General features: G+C 36.0%; 1 protein-coding gene across 2 annotated transcripts in view; it reads right to left on the bottom strand.

The window, feature by feature from the left end:
• LOC100751005 (bromodomain and WD repeat-containing protein 3) overlaps positions 1 to 27290 on the bottom strand; it is a 101712-nt gene that overhangs the window by 35364 nt on the left and 39058 nt on the right. For both annotated transcript variants that reach the window (XM_027433040.2, XM_027433041.2), the window contains exons 12-21: positions 26669 to 26709; positions 21861 to 21965; positions 20617 to 20770; positions 16833 to 16967; positions 15510 to 15638; positions 10854 to 11079; positions 8431 to 8598; positions 5519 to 5702; positions 4096 to 4189; positions 900 to 1049 (exon numbers count right to left, since the gene is read on the bottom strand). In XM_027433040.2, the coding sequence (XP_027288841.1) occupies positions 900 to 1049; positions 4096 to 4189; positions 5519 to 5702; positions 8431 to 8598; positions 10854 to 11079; positions 15510 to 15638; positions 16833 to 16967; positions 20617 to 20770; positions 21861 to 21965; positions 26669 to 26709 (1386 nt within the window). The remainder of the gene's footprint in view (positions 1 to 899; positions 1050 to 4095; positions 4190 to 5518; positions 5703 to 8430; positions 8599 to 10853; positions 11080 to 15509; positions 15639 to 16832; positions 16968 to 20616; positions 20771 to 21860; positions 21966 to 26668; positions 26710 to 27290) is intronic.

Here is a 27290-nt window from a genome sequence, read left to right as displayed (position 1 = left end):
TAGAAAAAAACATCTGATTTATTACTTTATGACTTCATCAAACATTCCAGTTAAAACGTACATAATCACTTTTTCTACATAGATCCCAAATTTAAAAACAAGCCTACTGGGTATTTTATAAGGTCTGCTATATATATATATATATATATATATATATATATATATATATATGGTCTGCTGTTTACTGCTATAAATCATTTGTATTTCCTTAGAAAAACTGTTTACACCTCAAAATACTTATAGCCTTCTTAAATGCTGAAAGTTGGTTTTAAAAATATTGTGAGTATTCTTTTCAGGTCTAGATATTCATGGAGAAAAAGGGAAATAATACTTTAAGAACCGTGAAGAGCAGAAGAAAGTAAGTACTATATAACATCAATGTGCAATAAAACTCTCATTATACACCTAAAAAATAGAGCTGTTAAAAGTACAATAGGAATGGGAACAGAGGAACCAGAAGAGAAGAACTGCTATACTTTGTTTATTGTCATGAAGAAGATAGTTTTGAGATGAATCAACAACAAAATAAAATGGATATACAAACCAATTACAGACTGAATCAGTTCTGAGAGGGTTTGCCTTATTTCTATTATTTGTGTTTCATTTGTTTCCATTTCTTGAAAGATTTCCTTTTGCTATGTTATCTCACTGTCACAAAGACAAACTTTTGCTGGCATATGCTGTATCCTTGCCAAGATAGTATATCTTAGGTAGAAATCATGAAAGACAACCAAAAAGGCTAAATGAGATACCCAAATCTGTTTTTAAGTGCCTTATTAATGAGTAAACAAACCTCTTCCTCTTCTATTTGAGTGACTTTCAAAAATAAACCTAAATGAATGGTACAAAGGAGAAAACAACAAAGAAAGTTGCACTGGATAAATAATAGCAGCTCTAACCTCTGAGGAGCTGTCTGAATCTTCCTGTATCCCTGAATTTTGAGATGATGCCTGTGAATTATGGTCTATGTTGGACCGTGTTAGATAAGTATGTTGACGCTTGCGCTGGGTCCTCCGTAAAGACCGCCCACAGCTGGGCTGATAATCATTCTGAAAAGAGAAGGAAAACATTATTTTAAAAGAAAACATAATAAACTGAATGGTAAATACCTCAGTTGCAGGAATTTGCCCATTTAATGTTTAAACATGGCACATTATTCATAATTATCATAAGAGGAATAAACATCCATATTATATTTAATGTAATTCTTAAATGTACATTTATTTCTTTAGAAGAAAGTCTGTTAAAGCATTAAAATGACTAATTAAATTTAATCATTTATTTCTCTTTTATTCCAGATTAGTATTCTTAAGATTCTTAGGGTTTATTAAAGATCTTTAGAATCAATTTAACACTGCTTTACATGGTTGTTGACATTTGTAATCCCAGCACTTGGGAAACCGAAGTACAAAGACTACAATAAGTTCAAAGCCAGCTTGGGCTACAGAGTGACACCCTGGTTCAAAATAATGAAACTATTTGCATTTATTTTTCATTTTATTTGTATGGGTGTTTTGCCTCCATGTATGTTTGTACATCACATGAATGCTTTGTGCCAATGGAGGCCAGAAAAGAGCATTGATTCCCCTAGAATTGGAGTTACAGATGATTGTGAGCCACCTGGCATGGGTACAAGGAATCAAACTTGGGTACTCTGTAAGAGCAACCAGTGCTCTTAATTATTGAGTCACCTCTCTGGCCCCAGAAAAAATAATTTTAAGAATAAATTTAATACATCTTTTTTGTAGAAAAATACCAGGAGAGAATTGATAGACAGAAAATAAACTTTAGATTATATAAGAACAGGAGGGGAAAGACTCAAAGAAATTCACATATAAAAAGTAATATTCCAATCAGATATTGTGGAACAAGCTTATAATCCCAAAACCTGCGAGTGGAGGGAAGAGTTAGAAGAAGATGTGGAGTTCAGGAGTCCAAGGTCATCTTTAACTGCATACGGCATTCAAGGCAAGCCTGGGCTATATGAGACACAGTCTCAAACACAGTAACAACAGTATGATTCCAGCCAGTTGCAGATCCCTGCATCATATGTTGTCATCTTTAACCTTGAGCATAAACCCCTGATAAAGCATTGTCCGGTCTTGCCTGGCATGATGGCACATGCCTGTATTTCCAGCATTCAAAACTCAAGAGGCAGAAGGAACACTGTATTCAAGATTACATAGTCTACATAATAAGTTCTACGCCAGCGGGGGTTTAGATAAAGGCCCTGCCTCAAAAAACAAAAACAAAACTAAAAAAATTCAAATTTTTGAGCACAGAAGTATGCAATCAGATAATAAGCAAGAAACTATGCCATGTTTTAACTTCATATATTTCACTGCTATTTGTGAACAATGTAAAATAGACAATTTTAGTAGTAACACGTAATTCAGCTGAAACTGTAACTAGAGTTGGCAGAATATTAATACAGTATACAGGTTTAAGAGATATTAATTTGGGGCCCAGCTTGGTAGCACATGCTTTTGATCCCAGTGTTCAGGAGGCAGAGACAAAGGCAAGTGAATCTATTTGAGTTCAAGGCCAGCCTGATCTATATAGCAAGTTCTAGGCTAGCCAGGGCTTCCAGGCTTGCTAGGGTTCTATAAAGAGACAATTAATAAAAGATATTTATTTTTTTGTTTTGTTTTTCGAGACAGGGTTTCTCTGTATTGCTTTGGAGGCTGTCCTGGTACTCACTCTTGAGACCAGGGTAGCCTCAAACTCACAGAGATCCACCTGCCTCTGCCTCCCGAGTGCTAGAATTAAAATTGTGTGCCACCAATGCCTGGATTAATTTTAACAAATAACATTTAGTGTAGCATCTACCTTTCTATAATATCTAATAGTTATAGGTAAAATACATTATTGCTGGTAATATCACAGAGCAAAACTACAGCCTTAACATGTCATTGCGAGTAAGTTTAAAACTCTTACAAACTACTCTTGAAGGGCCAGGTTTTTGTTCTTATATGTACTATCTTGTCCAGAGTGACCTCAAACTCTCATTATCTTTCTATACCTCAGCACCCCAAATTTTGGGATCACAGATATGCACCACCATGTCTGGCTTCTTTCATCTTCAATTCATATGAAATGTTTAAATCCTAGCCTAAATACCTACCTAATTATATACATAATCTAAACTCTAGCATTTCCAGATAAATTGATAGCAAATTAGCAAAAAGAAACCATGAGTTAGATTCATATTAGAGATTAAACAAGCTAAAAAAAAACCTTCCACAATATAAAATTTTAAAGCAGGTATCAAAATCATGTACAAATATTAAGGTATTTTGATAATTACCAATTTTGTTCATTGATACTGAAAAAATAATTATAATTCATGATACATTACTTAGCTTTTTTTTAAACATTGAAAATCATCATAGAGTCTCCAATTAACCATATTCTACAGAGGGGTTGTGACAGGAAGAAATAGTTTGCATTCTGATGCCTTTTGACTGATAAATGAGAAGTATTAATCAACTTAACAGGCCAAATGCAGTACAGGTATCCCATCCATTACATAGCAGGGTCTACTGGGAAATGAATCCAGTACATCCCAAAGTATACTTAGATTTTGCTTACATGATTAGGTAGCTTATACATGGACTGCAGTAAGGTCAGCAAACTATTTGCAGAGGGGCAGAATGTCTGGCATTTTAGGTCAGATAATTTCTATTCCAACTACTCAACTCTGTCTTTATATACCACATGCAACAACTAAAGGCAAGTTATAATTCAATATGTGGCTGTACTACAATAAAATATAATTAACTAAAAATAAACAGGATTTCATACATGAACTTGTCAACCTCTCATCTAATGGATCTAGCATTTATTTTACATTATGAATGATGATCATATGAAAATAATATTTTATACATATACAATAAGACAACCTTTTATTTAAATTTTTCTATTAATAACCATGCACATGTATATGTGTATGTATATGGATTTGGGGTTTAAAAATTAGGAACCCTGTAAGCAGATACCAATTTAAATATCTTCTTGATCGATAAATGTTATCTTTCAAATAATTCTTCCTTGCACACGTTAGATTCCAAAGCACTGAAAAGGCAAACTTACTCTTTGGATAGTGTAAGATGGCTTTTTCTTCTTTTCAACTGTATAAAGACTAATTTCTAGGTCACCTTTCGCATTTCGACATTCTTCTTGCACCCTAATAAAATATTGAAAATCAAAATAATAAAAAGAATCCAGCAGTTTAAACATCAAACCCAAAAACTAAACAATTTCAAAATATAAAATTTATCTCTGTAATCGTTTTAGCTATATATCTCAGTGGCAATGTTCTGCATCACCACCACTACCCAGTCTCATTAGTTTTCCATCATTCCCAAGATAAATTCTGTAACTATTAAGCAGTTACTTCTCATTTCCCCATTCCTCTATGCTCTGAAAACCTGATACCTGTTATTATGTCCATGAATTGGCCTGCTCTAAATACTGTATGTTAAGTGGAGTTATTTGTCTATTTGTGTATGTCTTCTTTCACCTGGCAAGACAGTTTCAAATTTCATTCATGTTTCAGCAGTTATCAGAATGGCTTTATTATATATAGACTAATAAAATACCATTATATGATTATATCATATTTTTTCTATTTATTTACTGATTGATATTTGATTTGTTTCTACCACTTGCTCACTTGAATAACTTCCCAATGAATATTAGCGTGCAAATATCTAATTCCCGGCTTCATCATTAAATTTTAAGTAAGGAATTCTTTTAATTTTCTCTATTCCAGCAATTTCAACCATAAAATTAGCTGTCTTTTTTCTTGATTCCTACTTACACCAGAAAGCAGAAGGGGAAATGGAGATTAAATATATTTTGCTACTTTTGGGTTATCTGTTAAAAATACTTAATTAGGTGGTATGGTTAAAATGAATTTCATATGTTCTCTCTAATAGTTCATAGAAACATATATAATACATATAGAATATGTATAACCTTTTTCCAGTTGTAATGATTTATGTAACTGTTATTATAATAAAAGGTAGTTTTACAAGTAAGAATGGTGATTCTAGATTTGAAATTATGCCAATGAAATCTTTCACCAATGAAGACTATTTAAATGACACTTTTAAGTACATCTACACTGCATACTCATACTGCTCCAATATTTAGCTGGTGACCTTTTCCTTGGAGTCACTGTTGAATATACAGTCAATATGCCATTCATGTTCACATATTAGCTATTGTGAATTCTTTCTTAATAACACTGTATTCTTACCCTAACTTAGATGATAGCCAGATACATTGGCAATAATGCATCACATTTTCAGTACTTCCCAAAGCATTTATCAAAAGCTGAGCATATTTACAATATTTATTATAGAATAAACTAATTAAAATTAGTTAATATGGAAGATCTAATATATGATGCAACTTGATTAGAGTATCTCAGTTACTAGGCTAATTTAAAATAATTCACTTATAAATATACAGTTTGAATTTTCGTATGGAGGTTACCCTGTCAACTCACCTACTAACTCCATTATTCAGTTCATTTACCACCACTCTTCTGCTCCAGGCCATGAGATCTCGTTCAGTGGCCATCTGGCTCCTAGGAGCATTGTTATGCATTTGCCGAACACCTTCAATTTGACCACTACGCCGAAGCCCGATATTTGGGGAAGAAGGTATGTCCATATTTGGACTACTCAGAGCTAGATAAAGCAAAAGCAAGGAAAAAACCACAATTTTCTGAACAACGATAGTAGTGTTGGAGATTAGAGGTCTAAATAAAACAAAAGTTTCAAAGACAGGATGTTTGGGGGCTGGCCTAGGATGCACAAAGTCCCAGATTTGATCCCTAGCACCAAAAATCAGAGAGGAGGGAAAAAATGAGAGAGACTTCTGGAAATATGAAAGTAACTGTTACCCCTGCTCTATATTTTTATGTGCCATCTTCATGTTTCTATACCGTTATAAATAAGTACTCAATAATGTTGAGATTTTGTATTTTTTCAAAGCACTGTTTATCAGACATGTACTAAATACAGAATACAAAACAGTGTCCAAATATGATCTGAAAGATTCACAGATATGTATTAATAATAGTTTGAGCTTCATCTTCTTTTTAATCTAAATTCTAGCTATCTTAATTAGGATATTTGTCAGAAAACTAAGTGTGGAGATGCACACCTGTAATGCTAACTCTTGGGAGGCTGAGGTAAATTATGAGCTGTAGGCTAGCCTAGGCTACAGAGTATGATACTTGCTAAAAATAATGCTTCTGAGTAAAACACAAAACTTTGAAAACAAACAAATATTGAAAATACAAGCAGGTGCTGGGGAGATAGCTCAATCAGGAAAGAGCTTGCCATGCAGGCATGAGGACCTGAATTTGGATCCCTAGCACACAGTTCCAGTGTCATGTGCCTATAATGCCAGCAGCCCAAGAAGCAGAGAGGAGACCTGGGGATTGCAGGCCAGTCAGTCTGGATGAATTGGTGAGCAATGGGTTCAATGAGAGTGTCACAAAAAATAAGGAGAGCGACTGAAGACATTTACCATTGATCTGTGGTCTCCCAACACATACATTCTAAGCATACTTGTATACACACACACACACACACACACACACACACACACACACACACACACACACACACACACACCCCAAAGACCCACAACAACAAGCACGGTCTTAGTATAATCTAGGCTGTTCAGAAACTTTGTATCTCAGGCTGACCTTGAATCTACTGTGATCCTGAGACCTTAGCTGCCCCAATGATAGTATTTAAAGCATGAGCCACCATATGCTTCCTAGTAAGTTTTCATATTTGCAAGAAAACCACAAGTACAAAATTGTAAACTTCAGCTACAGAAATAAACACTTGAAAACAATCCAAACAAAATGAACATTGTAAATCGAAGTGAGTGGGGTTCCACTGGCTAAAGGAATTTCCAATCTATCTACAGCAACTTAGTGTTAGAAGTCGAGTTAAACACTGACGTCACTAATGAAGACCTAAATTAGGGTTCTAATAAACTCTGCAATACAGGATTGCCAGACTACTTCTAATCTTGTTCAAGGTTCAGGAAAACTGAGTTAGATGACCCAAGGGACACAAATGAAGAAGTGTTTTATTATAATTTTGTGAAATACTCAAGAAATGAGTAAAATATTCTATTTATTGTCTCAAATTTAAATAATATATTCACTTCTGTGCAACCCTACATGTGATTTTATCAAAAATTACAGTACTTCTGTTAAGTATAAAAAGAAACAACCAGGCACAGTGGTATAGGCCTATAAATCCTGGTCCTTAAGAGGGTAAGGCATGATGGCTACAAATTCAAGGCCACCGTGGGCAATGTAGCAAGACTTAATCACAACAAAAATAATGGGCTCAAGATGTAGTTCAGTAGTGACTTTGCTGCATAAGAAACTGAGTTCAACCTCTAGCACTAAGAAAAAAAACCTTTGCCAGGCAGAGGTGGCTCACACCCTTAATCCCAACACTTGTGAGGCAGGGGCAGATGGATCTCTGTGAGTTGGAGGCCAACCTGGTCTACAAAGTGAGTTCTGGGACAGCTAGAACTACACAGAGAAAGCATGTCTTTTTAAAGTTAAAACTCACATTTCCTGAAACATTAGAATTGAAACAATCCAATATATAGACATATTAATCTCAAGTACATAGGCACATTTCATGGTACATGGAGGAAGATGTACAATAGATAATAATATTCATGTTGGAGGTAGCAAGATGAATCAGCAGGCAAAGGTGCTTGTTCTCAAGCCTGAGTTCTAGCCCATGGAAACACACATAGACACATATATACACATATGCAAAGTAAAATGGGGAAATTTTCTTTTAAAGAATAATCATTACTAGGTAAAGTAATTAATTATATAATAACTTCTATTGGTATTAAGATTAGCTGCTGTGTAAATCTTTTCGAGAGTCTATCTGTATTCCCTAAGAGATGACCAGACTCTTTACTACTAGCCTATTTCATTCATTCAAGAGCAAAGGATTAGATACGCTGTTTTCCTTTCAAAAGGAAAGGCCAATTATTGAAATGGCACTTTCTAAACTTAAAGTGGTTTAAGTTTAAAAACTTCATAGGTTGGATTCCCAACAAAAGGGCCAGACTTATTCCAACACTTCATTTCTAGAAACAAAAGGAAGGATTTCAAATAAATTGAGTCAGGTGGAATACTGTATTAAATACACTACCTATATTTGTTAGAATAGAAGCTGAATCATTTTTGTTATAACTCATAACAATGAGATTATGCTACTTTGGAATACCTGATATTAGAAGCTATAAATTAATAAAAATGTTTGCATTTATAAATATGAAATGCTTTCACATTACACATGATATAAATAAAATAGTGAAATGTGTTTTTATACTTCCCACAAATATAGGACTACTTACCACCATTAACAGAATATGATCTATTAATTGGAAAATTTGGAACATCTCCTTCATTAATTAGTCTGAGATCTTGTTCTCGCTGTAATTCTCTGATTATTCCATCAAGAATGCTTTCTTCTTGGTCATTAGTTTGCTGCCCAATTACCTGTTCTACCACCTCACCATCACCTTAATGAGATCAAAGATAGAAAGTCAGATAATTACATTTTAGTATACTTTAATATGGCAAAAAGTGAGCTTATCCTGTGAGCGATGTAATTAGAAATATTTAAGATGAAAACAACATATACATGAAACAACATTTTATGGGAATATTTAAAAATATAGTTAATGACTTAGCATTTGTACTTGATTTAACCAACAGTCCTAACTTCAACATTGTTATCAAGGCATTTTAAAGAATAACTATAATGTCAAAGTTAAATAATCTTGGCTAGAGAGATGGCTCAGTGGTTAAGAGAACTGGCTGCTGCTGCTCTTACAGAAGACCCGGGTTCAATTCCCAGCACCCAAATGGTAGCTTACTACTGTCTGTACTTCCTATTTCAGACATACATAAGGCAAAACACCAGAGTATAGAAAATAAAAATAAATTATAAAGTTAAATACAGCTGACCTGAACAATGTGTTGCTCATGGACCCCAGACTGATAGCCAGGAAACCAGCATAAGACTGTTCCAGACCCTCTGAATGAGGATGTCAGTTTGGAGGTCTGGGCAATCTATGGGGCCTCTGGTAGTAGACTAGTATTTATCCCTAGTACATGAACGGACTTTGGGAATCCAATCCACATAGAGGGATACTCTCTCAACCTAGACACATGGGGGAAGAGCTAGGACCTGCTCCAAATGATATGACAGACTTTGCAGATCCTCATGGAAGACCTCACCCTTCCTGGGGAGCAGAAAGAGGTTGGGATACCAGGGGGGACAGGAGAGGAGGAGAGGGGGAGGGAACTGGGATTGACATGTAAAAGAAGCTTGTTTCCAATTTAAAATTTGTCTAATTACAATTATAAAAAAAGAAAATTCCTGCAAAGTAAAAAAAAAGAAAGAAAGAAAAGAAAAAAGAAAAAAACATTTTAAAACAAGTTTTCTACATGCTATATTCTAAGGCTTAAAATCAAGAATTAGAGATTTGAATAAGATTTTTTTTACATTGGGTCTTTTTTACACTGTAACACAGTTTGGCCTGAAACTCACTATATAGTCCTGAATGGCCTCCTGCCTCAGCCTTCTGAGTGCTGGGATTACAGGTGTGAGCTACCATGCCTGGCCCAAGTAATTTATAAACAAGTCACAGTTACCTAGAATGTTCTGCACCTTTCCTTTCTGAAAATTTCATTATGAAAAAAGTTAAAAAATATGGTCTTTTAAATAGATAAATATTCTTATTTGTAACACGAGTGTTTTAATAAGTAGAAAACTCCTTTTATGATAAACTAAAAATCAATGTTTACTTCTGAGTGAAAATTTTGACTTTTGTCTTTCTTAAATGTATCATGTCCTGCTTTTCATCTTGCCCTGTATCTATCAAATGCTATTTGATAGAGTAATGAAGTAATTAGTTCTTGTAAAATTAATTATGCTAAATTAAGTTTTTATTTAGATAGTTTCAGTCTGACATTCTATTTATTATTCACATTTTTCTCTAGTTAATATTAAATCATCAGAGTAACCAAATTCTACTACATTGCTCTATAAAGTTTTATTTCATTTTATATTACGAAGGTCAATTCAAGCATCGATTTACTAGCAAAGAAAGAAAATCCAGAAGCCAGGTGTAGTGGCACATGCCTGTAATCTCAACAGTAAGAAGGCTAAGACAGAAGAAATTTGAATTCTGAACTAGCCTGGGGTGCATAGTGACATCCTGTTTCAAAACAAAATTTTAAGGAAGAAAGGAAATTCTATTTGCAAATCTGTAACTTACTCCTCTATAATTAAATGAAACATATTCATTACCAAATCAATGCAAAGGTATTCTATGGAAGATGAAGTAGAAAAGACAGCATACACAACTGAAACATCGATCTAAAGAAACCCATTCTCCTTTTGAGGAGGTTTCATTAACTAGCAACTTTCAAAATGAACTATCCATAATATAATCAATATAATTTTTACCAATTAAGCTTAATATAGTAAAGCTAGTAAGTTTAATCATTACCAGAAGTCACTACACAGAACAAGGTCATACATATGGTAACAGTTTCCCCCGTGGTAGGTCAACAAATTACCTCTTGGGCATGTTGCTGATTGTCCTAAACCACTTGCTTTTGAACAGAAGAGCTAAGCAATGAAAATCTAGTCTGAGAAACTGAAATATACAAGTAAAACTTAACAAAAACAGTATAGAAGGCATGTCATAACCTACATCAGAATCTAGTAAGGAACATTTTAAATGTGCTTCAGGAGATAGCATACCATTAGCCACATATCCCAACTGTGGAATAAGCTGTTCATCTTTACAATTTTCCCGTCCTGGTACCAGCCGTTGAAATTTTGTAGGATGAGGATTTCCATCGACATCCACCAAGAACGGGGGAGGCATGAGGTGAGGCGCTTGCTGAGTTTGCTCATCCAATACATAGTTATTTGCATCTCTGATAAGTGGTCGATAATCAGTGTGGAAGAACATCTGATCTGGAATCTTTGTGACAGATATTTTGTTAGTGTTTACCATACCAGAGAATGTATAGTCTGGGCCCTTATTTTCATTCCTACAGCACATATATATTTTGAATCAGACAGTTTTTATATTCTCTCATAGTTCTGTGTTGCCATATGTTCCTCTTGGGAGAAATAAATGACCTAGATAGTAGTTTTCTTATCTATAAAATTCTATGATTTACATTATTCTGGGAACCTCATATTATATTTCCCTAATTAGGATAAGAAATAGGGCAACAATCTATCATAAGTTGTGTATTTTGATTTAACTTATAACAAACACACAAACCTATAACTTGAGTTGTTATTTTTATTCAAACAAGAATAAATGAAGCATAATAGGCACCATGAGAGCAGTGACCATCAACCAAATCAACACTATTAAAAGCTATTGAGCTAGCCTCAATGATGGTGAGGTCTCTTCTCCCCAGATTCATAGCTAATGAAACACAAAGGACAAGTTGGGTGTGGTGCAGCATGCCTATAATCCTAGCACTTGGGAGACAGAAGAGGGTTGCAGGAAGTTTGATGCCAGCTTTTTAGCAGAAAAACAAAAGATGTGGATGGAGGATTACATATATGACCTAACAAAATTAGAGGACTATGAGATAAACTATTTAAAGAGATTTATAACAAGCAACAAGATTGAAAACAATCATAAAAAACCTCCCAATGTAAAAAAAAAAAACTTCTGAATTTTACCAGCCTATTAATGATTAACACCAATGCTTCTCAAGTAATAACATAAAAGAGAAAAAGGAAAGAATGCTACTGAACTCTATTTGCAAAGAAAGCCATTACACTGATAAACCAGATGAAGACAAAACAAAAACAAAATTATACAATAGTATCCCCCAATGAACACAGAAGCAAAAATAGGATATTTGCAAACCAAATTCATGTTACTCAGCATGAGCAAACTGGCTTTAATTCAGAAGAGATGATCCAACATACATAATTCAATAAATCTATCACATAGACTCAGGGACAGAAATCATATGATCATCTCATTTCATTCAGAAAGGATTCTTAAAAACCCCAGTATGACAAAAGTACAAAAGAAACAAGAATAGAAGCAACATGTCTTGGGGGCTAAAGAAACAGCACAGCAGTTAACCAGTACATTTCAAGCATCCTCTTCCAGAGGACCCAAGTCCATTTCCTGGTACATACAGACAGTTCACAAACGGCAGCAACTTCAACTCCAGGGAGAGCCAATGCCTGCATTTATCCTCCTCAGGCACTGCACTTGTGACTATACACACACACACACACACACACACACACACACACACACACACACACACACACACACACACACACTAAAATCTTTTGAAAAAGAAGTACGGGCTGGACAGGTGGCTCAGCAGTTAAGAGCACTGATTGCTCTTTCAGATGACTGGAGTTTAATCCCTAGTACCAACATGATGTCTCACAACCATTTGTAACTTCAGGTCCAGGGGATCTGACACGTTTTTCTGGTCTCCATTGGCAGGCATGTGATATACAAACATATATACACACAAAGTTCCCATATACATAAAATAAATTTCAAAACGCACAACACATCTCAACATAATAAAAGATAAATATGAAAAAATATAGCCATCACTGAACTAAACAGGGAAAACTCAAAGTATGTTCAGCAAGATCCAGAACAAGCAGGCCTATTTTCTTCGCTTTCATTCAATACAGTGCCTGAAGTCTTAGAAGAGTAAAGCACGAGATAGCTAGAAAGGTGATAGAAACAAGAAATGAAGATATCAAAGTTCCTTATTTTCAGATACTAAGACTCTATACACAAGGGACTCTAAAGACTTCACCACATGGTCAAGGAAAGCTGGCTCAGCAGTTAACAGCACCTGTTAGCAGAGAACTGAATTCAAGTCCCAACTTCTACATGTTGGCTCATAACCATCTGTAACTCCAATCCCAGGGTACCTACCCTCTTCTGCCTTCTGAGGGCATCAGGCATGCATATTGTGCACACATATACATGCAAGCAAAACATTCATACACATGAAATAAATAAATCTAAACAATTTTTAAAAGACTTCTGCAGAAAAATCTAGAGCTGATAATGCTGATAGAGCAGGAGCAGGATACAAAATTAACAGAAAACAATGTGTAGCCTCTCTTTATACACACATAAGAAAAAAATCAAGGCAACAATTCCACTCATATTAGCCTCAGAAAAAAACTCAAAATACCTTGTGATAAACCTAACCAAGCAAGGTGAAAAAATTGTACACTTAAAAATTTTAAAGCACTAAAGAAGAAAAATAGTTTTTTTTTTTTATCATACATGGGCCCTAGATTACACGTAGATACAAAAAGCATTGGTCCAGGAGACTGCTTCCTGAATATTATACCAGTAACACAGACACTGAGGTCAACAATTGATAAATGGGACCTCCTGAAACTGAGAAGCTTCTGTAAGGCAAAGGACACAGTCAGCAAGACAAAACGGCAGCCCACAGACTGGGAAAAGATATTCACCAACCCCACATCTGGCAGAGGGCTGATTTTCAAAATATACAAAGAACTCAAGAAGGTAGTCACCAAAACACCAAATAATATAACTAAAAAATGGGTTACAGAACTAAACAGAGAATTCTCAATAGAGGAATCTAAAATGGATGAAAGACACATAAGAAAGTGTTCAACATCCTTAGCCATCAGGGAAATGCAAATCAAAACAACTCTGAGATACCATCTTACTCCTGTCAGAATGGCCAAAATCAAAAACACCAATGACAGTTCATGTTGGAGAGGATGTGGAGAAAGGGGAACACTTCTCCAGTGCTGGTGGGAGTGCCAATTTATACAGCCACTTTGGAAATCAGTATGGCAACTCCTCAAAAAAATGGGAATCAATCTACCACAAGATCCAGCAATTCCACTCTTAGGCATATACCCAAAAGAAGCACATTGATACAACAAGGACATATGTTCAACGATGTTCACAGCAGCACTATTTGTAATAGCCAGAAACTGGAAGCGGCCTAGATGCCCCTCAACCGAAGAATGGATAGAGAAAATGTGGTACATTTACACAATGGAGTACTATTCAGCGGAAAAAAAATGGAATCTTGATTTGCAGGCAAATGGATGGATCTAGAAAAAAACATTCTGAGCGAGGTAACCCAATCGCAAGACAAGCATGGTATGTACTCACTCATATGCGGATTTTAGACATAGAGTAAGGATTACCAGCCTACAATCCACACTGCCAAAGAAGCTAATAAACATGGAGGTCCCTAAGAGAGACATACATGGTCCCCTGGAGAAGGGGAGAGGTTCAAGATCTCCTGAGCAAATTGGGAGCACAGGAAGAGGGGGGAGGGAGCTAGGAGAATGAGAAGGGGAGAGGAAGAGGGATGCCAAGGACATGAGGAAGCAGAAAATATGAGTCAGGGGAAGAATACACGATAACAAGAATGGAGATATCATATAGAGGGAGACATTTTTGGTTTACAGAGAAATCAGGCACTAGGGAAATGTCTGGAGATCTACAAAGATGATACCAGCTAATTATCTGAGCAACGGAGGAGAGGCTACCTTAAATACCCTCCCCTGATTATGAGATTGATGACTGACTTATATGCCTTCATCCAGCAGCTGGTAGAAGTAGAAGCAGACACCCATAACTAATCACTGATCTGAACTGGAACCCAGATGCAGAGAAGGACCAGTGAAGAGCACAGAGGTCCAGACCACGCTGGTCAAACACACAGAAACAGTTGACCTGAACATCCGGGAACTCTTGCTCCCCAGTTTGATAGCTGGAATACCAACATGGGACTGATCCAGAACCAAGGAACATGGGTTTCTGTGAGGAAAGCTCAGAAATCTATGGGACCTCCTGTAGAAGCCCAGTATTTATCCCTAGCATAGGTGTGAACTTTGGGAGCCCAGTCCATATAGAGGAATACTCCCTGAGCCAAGACACACGGGGGTGGGCCTAGGCCCTATTCCAAAGGAAACGAAAGACTCCGATGACACCCTATGGAAGGCCTCACCATCCAGGGGGAACAGAAAAGATATGTGACACATAAGGTTTTAGTTGGGGGGTGGGTAGGGGAGGACGGGTGGGAGAAGGGAAATGGGATTGTCATGTAAAACAATCCTGTTTCTAATTCAAATAAAAAAGTTGGAAAAATGTATACATCTAAAAAAAGCAATCTATATATATGACATGAATGAAGAAGTGAAACTATCTGGTGGGACTAATGGGGGGGGCAGAGAAAAAGGCAGGGAAGGACATATGCCCAATATACAATATATACTTGTATGAAAATTTCCTTATGCAACACAGTACCATGTTTCATGAATATATACAATGAAAAAAATAATTCTGAATGGTACAATCCAAAATTATTATGTGCAACAAAAATTATATATACTAACCTTTTCATAGTATTTACTGCATCCAAAGCCAAATAGCAACAAATGCCCATGAGAATCTGTACAGGCAAAATGGTTTCCATCTGGTGAAAATTTACAATCAAACACTGCCCCATGACCTTGGCCTTCAATCTGAAATTCAGAGGAGTCTTTTGAGTTACTTTAAGAGTACTTTTCAAATATTAATTAGGCAATAGCTTGTCCTGCCTATTCCCTTGAATTCTGTGATGAATCAACATTCCAATGTACTCTCTGGCTTCTATAGCCAGAACCCTAGAGTAAACAGTAAATCTCTGAAATATAATTATGGAGGATGAAATTGAGGTGAATGCAATGAACAACTGCACCTAACATAATAACTCATGAAATAATAAATGGATGAATGAGGAGAGTTAAAAGGATCTATATGCAACCAAATTGACAAAGGTGCTATTCAAAGTGAAAACATTATTTTTATATCTTAAGCTATAAAACAAGCCTTTAAATAATAATCTTAAAATAATGCATGTAAATAAACTACTAACAAAAGACATAATATTAATGATCTGGATCCATATAAAGTCCATAGAAGCCAGCTCAAAGGTCCATTCACAGATTAGCATTGTTTAGTCAGAACTATTCTTAAGAACTAAATGTGCAAGTTATAATCATGCTCATCATGAAAGAATGATGTTCCAATGAAATCACAACTAATCAATGTTTTTCATAATTTGTATGAGATTTGTACCACAACTGTCTATATCAGTACACAAGAACCTGTTTCAAAAACAAAGAAGTAAGCCATAGCCAGGTATGGCAGTGCACATCTATAATCCTTGCACTCAGGAGGTGATGCAAGCAGATCAGGAGTTAAAGGTCATTATTGGTTACACTGAGAGTTTGAGGCAAACTTGGGCTATAGGAGACACTCTCTTCTCCAACGACAACAATAAAAGAACATGTATATATACTAATATATAGTTTTCAAGTAAGTTGAGGTGTAGATTGGAGACAAATTCATGATTTAGGTTTTTCTTACTTGTATTCCTAAATTGAAATTATAATTTAAACATTGATCTTTTTGGCATTTTAGCTTACATTTTAAATTCAATTGTAATAAATTGGATCGAACAATTCAGTTTGTATGTACATTTCAGAATTTGAAAAATGCTAACACCAAGATAGTAACCATGCTGAAAGATCTAACTCTAAGCCCTTGAGTCATTCTCTGAATTATTTTACCAATTTAAACATAAGATGACAAGATTCTCCTATGTCCTAGGCTACTGGATTATCAAAAAAGGAAAGTGAGATTTAATATGGACTTTATAAACACAGGTTTCTTACCATATTAAAGTAATTTCGAATTTTGGTCCCTCGATCAAGGTCCCAAATAAAAATGTTCCCATCATGACCTGCTGAAAGTATGATCCTTTGATCAAATGGATGTGCTTCTAGAACAAATACTTCATCGTCATGCCCCTGTGATGAAAATCAATATTAGAAATGAAAAGCAACACCAGATGTCTGGCTTACTTGTCCAAAAGATCTTGAGTACTAGAAGTCTAATTGAGACAAATTAATGCATACCAATTGAATAGCATCCACTCATGTGTACTTCAAAAATAAATATTTTAGTTAGTGGTCCTAATGCACAACTGCAGATTGTATAAAACTGATGTCTTAGATAAAAGACACAGAAAGAGAATGCTCACTAACCACTGAAATGCAATTTGGAGATGTAGGACTTCGATAATTTTTTAAAAGCCACAGACAATACAAGAAGCAGGGTGTGATGCCTTATGTACTCCTATCAGTCAAGGCAGGCAATCAGAGGTCTCGCTTGACTATAAAGCTAGTATGAAGCCAGTCAGAATACAAGGCAGGATCTCAAAGTAAAATAAAGGTTGGAGGACAAAGAATGGAAAATCCAACAGAATCTTTCATTACCATCCACTCCTACCACCATGATAAAAGACCTTGACTGGTTTCTGCCTAACTTTCTCATCATGGTATCTGTAGTCTCAGATCTCAAAGGTACAATCTAAACCATATAGTGAAACTTTACCTAAAAAAAAACAATTAGCTGCAGGCTGACTCATAGGTAAAATTCCATTACAGAAACTATCATTAATAACTTAAAGACAACCAAAATTCTTCCCTGTGACTACTAAAACTGTTCTTTCTATTCTATAACTAAGAACCTTGTTAAAAAAATCAATCTGAACAGCCACTATTTTTCAATTTCCTAAAAGAATATTCAATAAACCATAAGTTGATATTGATAATTCAAAGGGTAATGGCATATCAGATCAGATCAGATCAATTTGGATCACACCAGACCAGATCTGATCACTGTTAGAAGTTTGCATTGGTACATCTTGAACTTCTCATAATCAACCTTTCTTTGATGTAAAGGTATTCTCTTTTAATAAGCTGCAAGGAGAAAATATTGCTTAATGTTTCATTGATTTATAATACCTCATCCAGAACCTTTCAAACAGTAGATGCTCAAGAGGCATTGTTTGAATGGAACAGCTTTATGCCCCACCAAGACCCTGATATAACCTGATACAGCAGAAATGTAAGTACTATATGAAATGAAGAGCTTGGAATTTAGATCAATTGATAAAGTGCTTGCCTAGCACCACACCCCCTGCAGAAAACCATTTATATGATGGCACATGCCTATAATCCTAGCACTTGGGAGATGGAACCAGGAAGAACAGGAAATTCAGGGTCATCATTGGCTAAATAGAAAATTTAAGACTAGCCTATGGTACATGAAACAAAGAAAGAAAAAGAAAATTAAGTAGCTTTGGCTGTTACAAAGACTAATTCTGACAGTAAACTTCAGTGAAAACAGATGACCTATGAGTCAGCCCATAAGTATCACTAAACAAGACTTTTAGGTAATTATGAAGATGGAACTTTACATAGATTTTTAAAAATAACAGCTATAACTCCTGAAGCTGTGAATTTAGAGATACTCATGCTCCATGTCTAACACAGTAGCTACCAGCCATCTGTGGATATTAAGCATCTGAAATATGGGTACTACAAATTGAGATGTTTTATAAGAAGATTTTGCATGCAAAGTGAATGTAAACTGTTTCATTAGCAATTCCTGTATTAGTTCCATGTTGAAATGATAGTATTTTGGATAGTATTTTGGATATACTACATTAGTGAAATTAGTTTCTTCTTTTTAATTTTAACTACTAGAAAAATTGATATATATATGCATATATATGTATACACACACATAATATATATATACTATGAATATTGATCCAAATGAACACTTTCAATTTAAGAGTAAAGGAAAGAATAGATTAGTTTTATTTTTTTTACTTGTGTTTGTTAATATATTAACTAGTTGACTGGTGTTGAGACATGATTTTCCTATGTAGCTCAGGTTAACATGGTATTCAATATGTAGCCCAGGCTAGACTCCAATCTATAGAACTTTTTCACCTCAGCATCTTATGTGCTGTGATTGCATAGGGGAAGTTTACCATAATTAGTAGTTAGCAAGATAAAGTAAAGAAAATGAGTTGATTGTAGTCTGAACCCCTGTCATACTATATTATATCCATGTAACATTCACTTGGAATTGTCTCAGTAAAATGCTTATGAATTGATAACTAGAGCAGAGACATTAACTCATAACATGATGACCCGACAAACAACATGTATTCTGCTTGATCCTACAATTGTAGCAGCCTTTTACTATGAGAAATATGCTTTAAAAAGCACTAGCTTTTCTCTTACTTCCTCCTCTTACCTCTACTTCTTATATAAACTGATCACTGAAGATAGAAAATGTAGGATATAACTACAAAATAATAATAAAAAAATCCTAGCCCTTGCTAAAAACTAATTACTGTAAACTTGACGACATACTACCATTGAGAAATGGGTAAATTCTGGACTTAGAAATAATCTTTAAAACATAATTCCTAGCTGTCAGTCCAGAGTCTGTGAGCTCCTATGAGCCAGGTTATTTGTCTTTGTGGGTTACCCCATCATGACATGGATACCCCCCAGCTCCCCATACAATCATTCCTCCTTCTCTTCAACAGCATTCTGGGTGCTTGACCCAGTGCTTGGCTGTGGGTCTCTGCATCTGTTTCCATCAGTTACTGGACAAAGGCTCTCTGATGACAATTAAGGTAGTCACCAATCTGATTACAGGAGATGGTCAGTTCAGACACCCTCTCCACTATTGCCAGGAGTCATAGCTGAAGTCATCCTTGTAGATTTGTGAGTGTTTCCCTTGCACCAGGTTTCTACCTGACCCCAAAATGCCACCCATCAAAGTCTCTTTTGATCTTCTCCCCTCCATCCTCTGCCCAACCCAATTCCTCATCTTCTCATCCCTACCATCCCACCGTCTACCCAGGAGATTCCTTGTATTTCCCTTTCCCAGGGACATCTATGCATCCCTGACCCTCCTTGGGACTTCCGTGTTGTCTAGCCCCTCTGGGGGTGTGGATTGTAGCATGGCTATCCTTTACATATATGTGTGACAGTTGTGTGGCTTGATGAACTTGTGTGACTCCTAGCAGTGGGGTCAGGGCCTATCCCTAATGCTTGAGATGGCTTTTGGGAACCTATTCATCATACTGGGTTGCTTTGTCCAGCATTAATTCAAAGTGATGTGTTTAGTCCTACCACAACTTGATGGTTTGCTGACACCCATAGGAAGCTTGCCCTTTCTGAACAGAAACAGAGGAGGAGTGGGTGGTGGGGGATGGGGGGGGAATCTGTGGTCAGGATGTGAAATAAATGAATAAATTTAATAATAATAAAAAGTCATTCCTGCTTTCAGTGGTGGATCATGCATCAGTCCTATCTGGCAGATGTATCAAGAGACTCCCAAGATACGCTCCAAAGGCTAGTATGTCATAGAAAGGAAAGTAAACTTAAATGTCTTGTTCCTAGAATAATGTACTTTGACCTTTTTCATTCTTTTTGGAGACAAGGTCTTACTATACTGCCCAGACTGGTCTCAAACTCCTAGGTTCAAGGAGTCTTCATACCTCAGCCTCCTAAGTGTTGGACCTACAACACACCACTGCACTAGGCTTAAACAGTTTCTTTTCCTAGTAAAATACATAATACTTACAGACAAAGTGTGAAGAAGCTGCCCTGTGACAGAATTCCAAACTTTCAAAAGGAAATTGTTCACTGCAGTAATAACAGTGGTGTCATAACGATCCCAAGCCACCATAGTCACCTTCAGTTTAGTGACTTTGTCTTCTGCGGATGTCAAATTACTCCTAAAGCAAAAATTTGAATACTGGTATCTTGCATATTTTAACAAAAGTAAACACAGAACAGCAAACTATGACAAAATTTTCTAGGAAGATGCAAATGACTATATAAAAATTTAAGAGTATTCATTAAAAAACTGTATTTCACCATAGAAAACTACCCATAAATTGATGGCAGTGAAGGCTAAAGTATATGGTATGTAAATGTGGTTAGCTTTTTGACAATTGGACACAAGTATGAGTCATGTGGGAAGATGGAACCTCCATTGGGAAAACACCTCCATTATGTCTTTAGGTAAGACTGTACAGCATTTTCTTGACTAACCATTGATGTGGGAGGGCTCAGGCCACTATTAGCAGCACCACTTCTGGGCAGATGGCCCTGGGTAAGAAAGCAGGCTGAGCAAGCTATTCAGAGCAAGCCTAAGTAAGAAGTGTTTGCCATGCCTTCTGCTTCAGTTCCTGTCTCCAGGTTCTTGCCTTGAAATCTTCAGTGATGGAGTATGACCTGGGAGTTTTAAGATGAAATAAGCCCTTTCCTCCCCAAGTTGCTTTTGGCTATGATGTTTAATCACAGCAAAAGAAACAAAACTAATATAATAGTTACTTGGAAGCACAAAAAAAAAGTGAGACCAGAAATGCTGTTTACCTTAAAAAATAAAATTTACGGTATGATCATGTTGGCTGTGAAACAATATAAAAATGTACAAGGGTCATTTTAGCCCCTTAAATATTACTCCTAAAAATAATAGGATTGGCAGTGAAACCCTGTCTCGGAAAAAAAAAGAAACTTTGGTGAAAGCCGATACTGATTAAATGCATATATAATGCTGAGTATAAATGCTAACACTATGAAATATAAGGGAGTCCTCGGTAATTAGGGTAAAAGGTAAACTTATAGTATTCATCAATGCTCTAGTCAATCACCATCAAAGGACAGTTTGCTGAGAGACTGAATAAAAGGGTAGATATCATGCCTAATAATTAATTTCAAACTATTTACTAACATAAAATTATATGCATTATTAAGTATATTGCAGTGCAAAAGAAGATATGCCATGAGAAACCCCCTGAAATATCCAATATGCATTCTTACCCACTCATTTTAGTAGCCATATCTAGCACTATACTCTTCCATTCTTGTTGTTGATATTGCCATATTCTTGCTGTTCCATCTCTACTTCCACTAACAAATCTTAAACTGGAAAAGAGAAGTTAAAAGAACCTTGTTATTTTTTCCAAAGCTCATCACATTTGCTGGATTATAAAATTAATAACCTTCATTCACTACTGAGAAATGTACAACAGTACTTAGAAAACAGTCTGGCAGTTCCTAAAATGCTAAACATAAAGTTACCTTTCGACCCAGCAATACTATTCCAGGTGCACATCCACCAAAACAATGAAAATATTAGTCCATATAAAATGTGTACATGAAGATTCATGGAAAACTCAATAATCACCAAAGCAGAAACAAATGAAATGCTTAACAGTGAATAAAGACAATATGGCATTCATGGAACAGAGTATTATTCAATAATAAAAACTGATGCATTTTATAATGTGGGTGAATACTGAATATGTACAGGTAAGTTTAAGAACAAAGTTGCCCAGTGCTGGGAAAGAGTGCTGATGGACTTGAAGATTCGCAGCTAAGGGGAATGAGCATGTTATAAGGTTAAAGAACATATTTGTTGAAAGATGAACAATGAAGTTTACACTACACTAAAATATACAGAAATTTTTATTATGAGCAACCTTTAATAATTTGTTCACAAGTTTGATACTATGTTTTTCTAATCTTTCAGATGTGCATATAAACAGGATATGTTTGCATGCCTGTTGCACTCAAGAAGATGAGGCAGGAGTATCACAAGTTCAAGGCCAGCACAAACTACATACTAAGAGACTATACGAAAAGAACAAAAACCCATTGGAACATATATATTGACCCATTTCCCCTTTAGGAAACCAAATCCCACCATATACAATGTTATTCACAGCTGTATTTTGTAGATATTAATCTATATTTACAAGTATAAAACTATTTTTTCAGTGAGTGGTCAACTATATAACAAAAATTACTTAAGGAAGCTCATGAAGATTAATAATTATATGATGTCATTGCTTGAAAGAAAATGGGCCCCAAAGGGGGTGACACTATGAGAGGTGTGGCCATGTTGTAGTAGGTGTGGTCTTGGTGGAGGAAGTGTGTTAACTTTGGAGATGGCTTTGAGATCTCCTATATGCTCAAGATACCCCCCAGGGTCACAGACCACTTCCTGTTGCCTGCACGATGCAGGACTCTCAGTCTACTTCCTGCTGCCTGAATATCAACATGTAGCAGCACCTTTTCCAGCATCATGTCTGCCTCCCCCGCCCCCCATGCTACTCCTCAGGTCAGGATGACAATGGACTAAACCTCTGAAACTGTAAGCCACCACCTCAATTTAAATGTTTTCCGTTTTAAGGGTTGCTGTGGTCATGGTGTCTCTCCACAGCAATAGAAACCCTAACTAAGATACAATATTTTTTATTTTACAACTTTAATGCTATAAAGAGCATCTCTATCTGTCTTTATACAATCTTATATATTGTACTTAGTCAGAATAGGTACATTTTTAAAAGCTCTTACGTGTACTGCCAAATTATTTCCATGTTTTGAAAAAAATAGGAATCGTAAGAAAAGTTGTAAGAAAGGATCAATTTATAATACTTGATAGATACATTGAGTAGTAAATTCTTAATTATCTTGCAATTTTTTAAAGAAAAATTCTGCTAGTTATTTTTAATGTGTATTTCCTTACTGATAGAATTGGATGGTTTTTCAATTGGAATTGCTTATTTTTATACTAATAAATACAAAGAACTTTTAAGAATGAGCAAAGATTCACCTATGATCCTTTCTTAGAGAAACTAAAGGTCAGCATTTTGATTTTCCATATACATGCATCCATTCATATTTTACATGTTCTGTATGCTTTTTATGCTTTTCACATTTTTAGATTAATATAAGACTTTCATATATTGACTACATGTATTTTTGAAGATTTAGTAACAATGTTTTTTAAATACACATTTACAAATAGACAAGAAATTAAAATGTCAGCATCTTTCAGTAGGAAAAAATGATAATGATAACACGGATGCAGGAGACATGGCTCAGTGGCTAAGAACACATTCTGCTCATATGCCTCCAGCACCCATGCCAGGTAATTCATAAAGGCCTGTAACTTCAGAAGCAGATCTGACCTTCTCTGTGGGCAGCTGTGCAACTGTATTCAAGTTCACATACCACACATTTAGAAACAGAGGGAGAGACAGAGACAGAGAGAAGGAGAGAAGAAAAAGTAAAACTAAGTGCTAGAGAGATGGCTCAGCAGTTAACCTCTAGAAGTTCAATCCCCAGCACCATGTCAGGAGGCTCATAACCTCCTGTTAACTCTACCTTCAGAGGGCATGATCCCTCTAGCCTCCTTAGGCACCCACACTTACTCAAGCATGCACAACACACACACAGTTAAAAATAAAACTAAGGCGGGCGGTGGTGGCGCACACTTTTCATACCAGCACACAGGAGGCAAAGGCAGGAAGATCTCAGTGAGTTGGAGGCCAGCCTGATCTACAGAGCTAGTTCCAGGACAGCCAGAGTTGTTACACAGAGAAATCCTGTCTTGAAAAACCAGAAAAAAAGTAAAAATAAAAGTAAATCTTAGCCAGTTGTTGGTGGCGCACGCCTTTAATCCCAGCTCTCAGGAGGCAGAGGCAGGCGGATCTCTGTGAGTTCAAGGCCAGCCTGGTCTCCAGAGCGAGTGCCAGGATAGGCTCCAAAGCTACACAGAGAAACCCTGTCTCGAAAAACCAAAAAAAGTAAATCTTAAAATATTAATAACTTGTAAGGTTGGCTGAAGAGGTGGCTCAGCAGTTAGAGTCCTTGCTGCTCTTCTAGAGGACCTGGGATTGACTCTTGGCACCCATGTCATGTGGCCCACATCAGCTTGTTACTACAGCTATGGGGGATCCAACCCCCTCTTCTTGTCTATGCAGGCACCCACATATATGTGGTTAACACACACACACACAAACACACACATACACACACACACACATACACACACACACACACACACACACACACATACAAACACATACACACACATAAATAAGAATAAATTTAAAAGTCATTTAAGAATGACAATATGGTTATTAATTTTATTTTACAATTTTTTTCATTCTTAATATAGATAAACTGTGAACTATCATTATTTGCTTTTATAGTTCACAAAAATGGCCAAAATTCATTTTTGTAATTCAGTGTTCAAAAGTACTTAGAAATTTAATAACCACAAGCCAGGCAGTGGTGGCACATGCCTTTAATCCCCAGCACTTGGGAGGCAGAGGCAGGCTGATCTCTGTGAGTTTGAGACCAGCCTGGTTTACAAGAGCCAGTTTCCAGGGCAGCCTCCAAAACCACAGAGAGACCCTGTCTTGAAAAGCCAAAACCAAACAAACAAAAAGAAATGTAGTAGTCACTCACAAAGCTGTCATATGGGCATATAGATAAAAATGTATGCTAATTTGATCTACTTTGTATCAAATTTTAGACCACCATAGACTATTACATTTGGGGGGTCAGATATTTTAGAGGGTTCACAGCTATCTGTATCTAAGGTCTGACTTTACAGAGATAAGGAATGTATCTGATGAGTAGTAGAGACGAGTGACACAAATGTTCAGAGAATGTTAAACTAAATATAAAATCTGGAGCCTTTAAGACAGACTGCAAGTAGCACATAAATCTTCCAAGCCAGATGAGACACAGATAAGAAAGAATCAGGAGGGAAAGAAAGGAAGGCAAAGAGACAGAAAAAAAAAAAAGGTCAAAAGTGACCAGAAGGGATATAGGACATACAGGAGGGAAAAGGAAATAAGGTAGAAGGTAGGGAATGACATGTATGGCTAGGAAGTATGTGAGGAAAGTCTAAGTAAGCTAATGGATGAGATAATATGAAACTATGGAATAGGGAAAATGCAGAAAGCAACTAGGAAAAATGTACAGATTCACATGAAAAAAGAAGGTAGTTGTCTAAGTTGTACAGAATTTGGAAATGGCATGTTGACATTTAGAATTTATTCCAGAACAACAGAAGAGAAGACGCTAAAAAAAAAAAAACCTTTGAATAGAACAAATGTTTACTTGTCAGACACATAGTAATCAAATAACAGAATTCTTGATTAAGTTAGGTGGTAAAAGAAAACAGAAAAAGGCAAAGTAAACAAGAAAGAACTTGGGAAGATTAAGAGCTGACAGACTATGGTCACCACTGAGTTAAAAATTCCAAAGAGAGATAAAGCTATCAAGTAGAACAGACATGAACTTTGAACCTAAGTGACTGAACAAAATAGTTATTTTCTGCCTCATGCATGTGTGTATAAGGTAAGAAGGACCTTGAGCTACTGTGTTTAAAGTTATTTCCCAGTGACAGCAGGCAGCATCAGTACAGCCTTCTCCTGTTGCCAAGGACTATACAAAACAATCTCCCTCAACACAAATGCGTCTTTTGTATTTTTAGCTTTAAAATTAGCCAAACAATTCAAGCAACCAAGATCATCTAATAAAAATCTTCAGCAGTTAGTGAAATTAGGGTATAGTAAGGAATCTCCAGAACCAAAGAAGGTGGGTTAGGGTACAAACACATTTCTAGGTGCTACACAGTGATTGTAAACTGAGTTAAAGTACCTTAACTCTGGGGAAGGGGATATCAATACAGATACTTACTCTAGAAAAGGATTTCTAAGTGAGTTTCCTGAGAAGTCAATGTAAGGATGACAACTATATTGGTTTGGAGGGAAAAATAAAAGAAATCAAAATTTCTTTATAAAAAATATGTACTCCATAATTACCTGTCTCCATTGTTACAGAACTGAACAGCAACAACTTTGTCCTAAAACACAGAACAACAGACTTTTGATTAAAATGAACTTATGTGAAAAATAGTGTCCTTCCCCTTAATTTATACCCAAAAGCTTTACATAGTAGATTCTATCGAAATATGATTTTCAATTCTAAAAAAATCACTTTCCTTAGAAAGATATATCATGGAAGCCTCTAACAATGTACAAAGTAAGTTGGTATTACTCTGAATCAAATGAGATATAAACAAATCTCCTTGTAAATCATATCAAGAGATGCATAGCCCTGAATAGTTATCACCATATTACATCCTCCCCCAAGACAACACAGTAATATAAGAAGCCACCTAAGCCAGGCGGTGATGGCCCATGCTGATCCCAGCACTCGGGAGGCAGAGGCAGAGGCAGGCAGATCTCTGTGTGTTCGAGACCATCCTGGTCTACAAAGTGCTAGTTCCAGGACAGGCTCCAAAGCCACAGAGAAACCCTGTCTCAGAAAAAAAGAAGCCAGCTAAAGACAACTGAGGCCAATGAAATTTCCCAATTGTTTTATTTGTATATCTTGAGAAAACTGTTTATTAACTTCTGTTTTCCACAGTTTTTAAACATTAAG

The sequence above is a fragment of the Cricetulus griseus genome, chromosome X, assembly GCF_003668045.3.
Source record: "Cricetulus griseus strain 17A/GY chromosome X, alternate assembly CriGri-PICRH-1.0, whole genome shotgun sequence".
Lineage (NCBI taxonomy): Eukaryota > Metazoa > Chordata > Mammalia > Rodentia > Cricetidae > Cricetulus > Cricetulus griseus.
The sequence above is the reverse complement of the archived record's forward strand: the minus strand, read 5'-3'. Positions and strand labels throughout refer to the sequence as shown.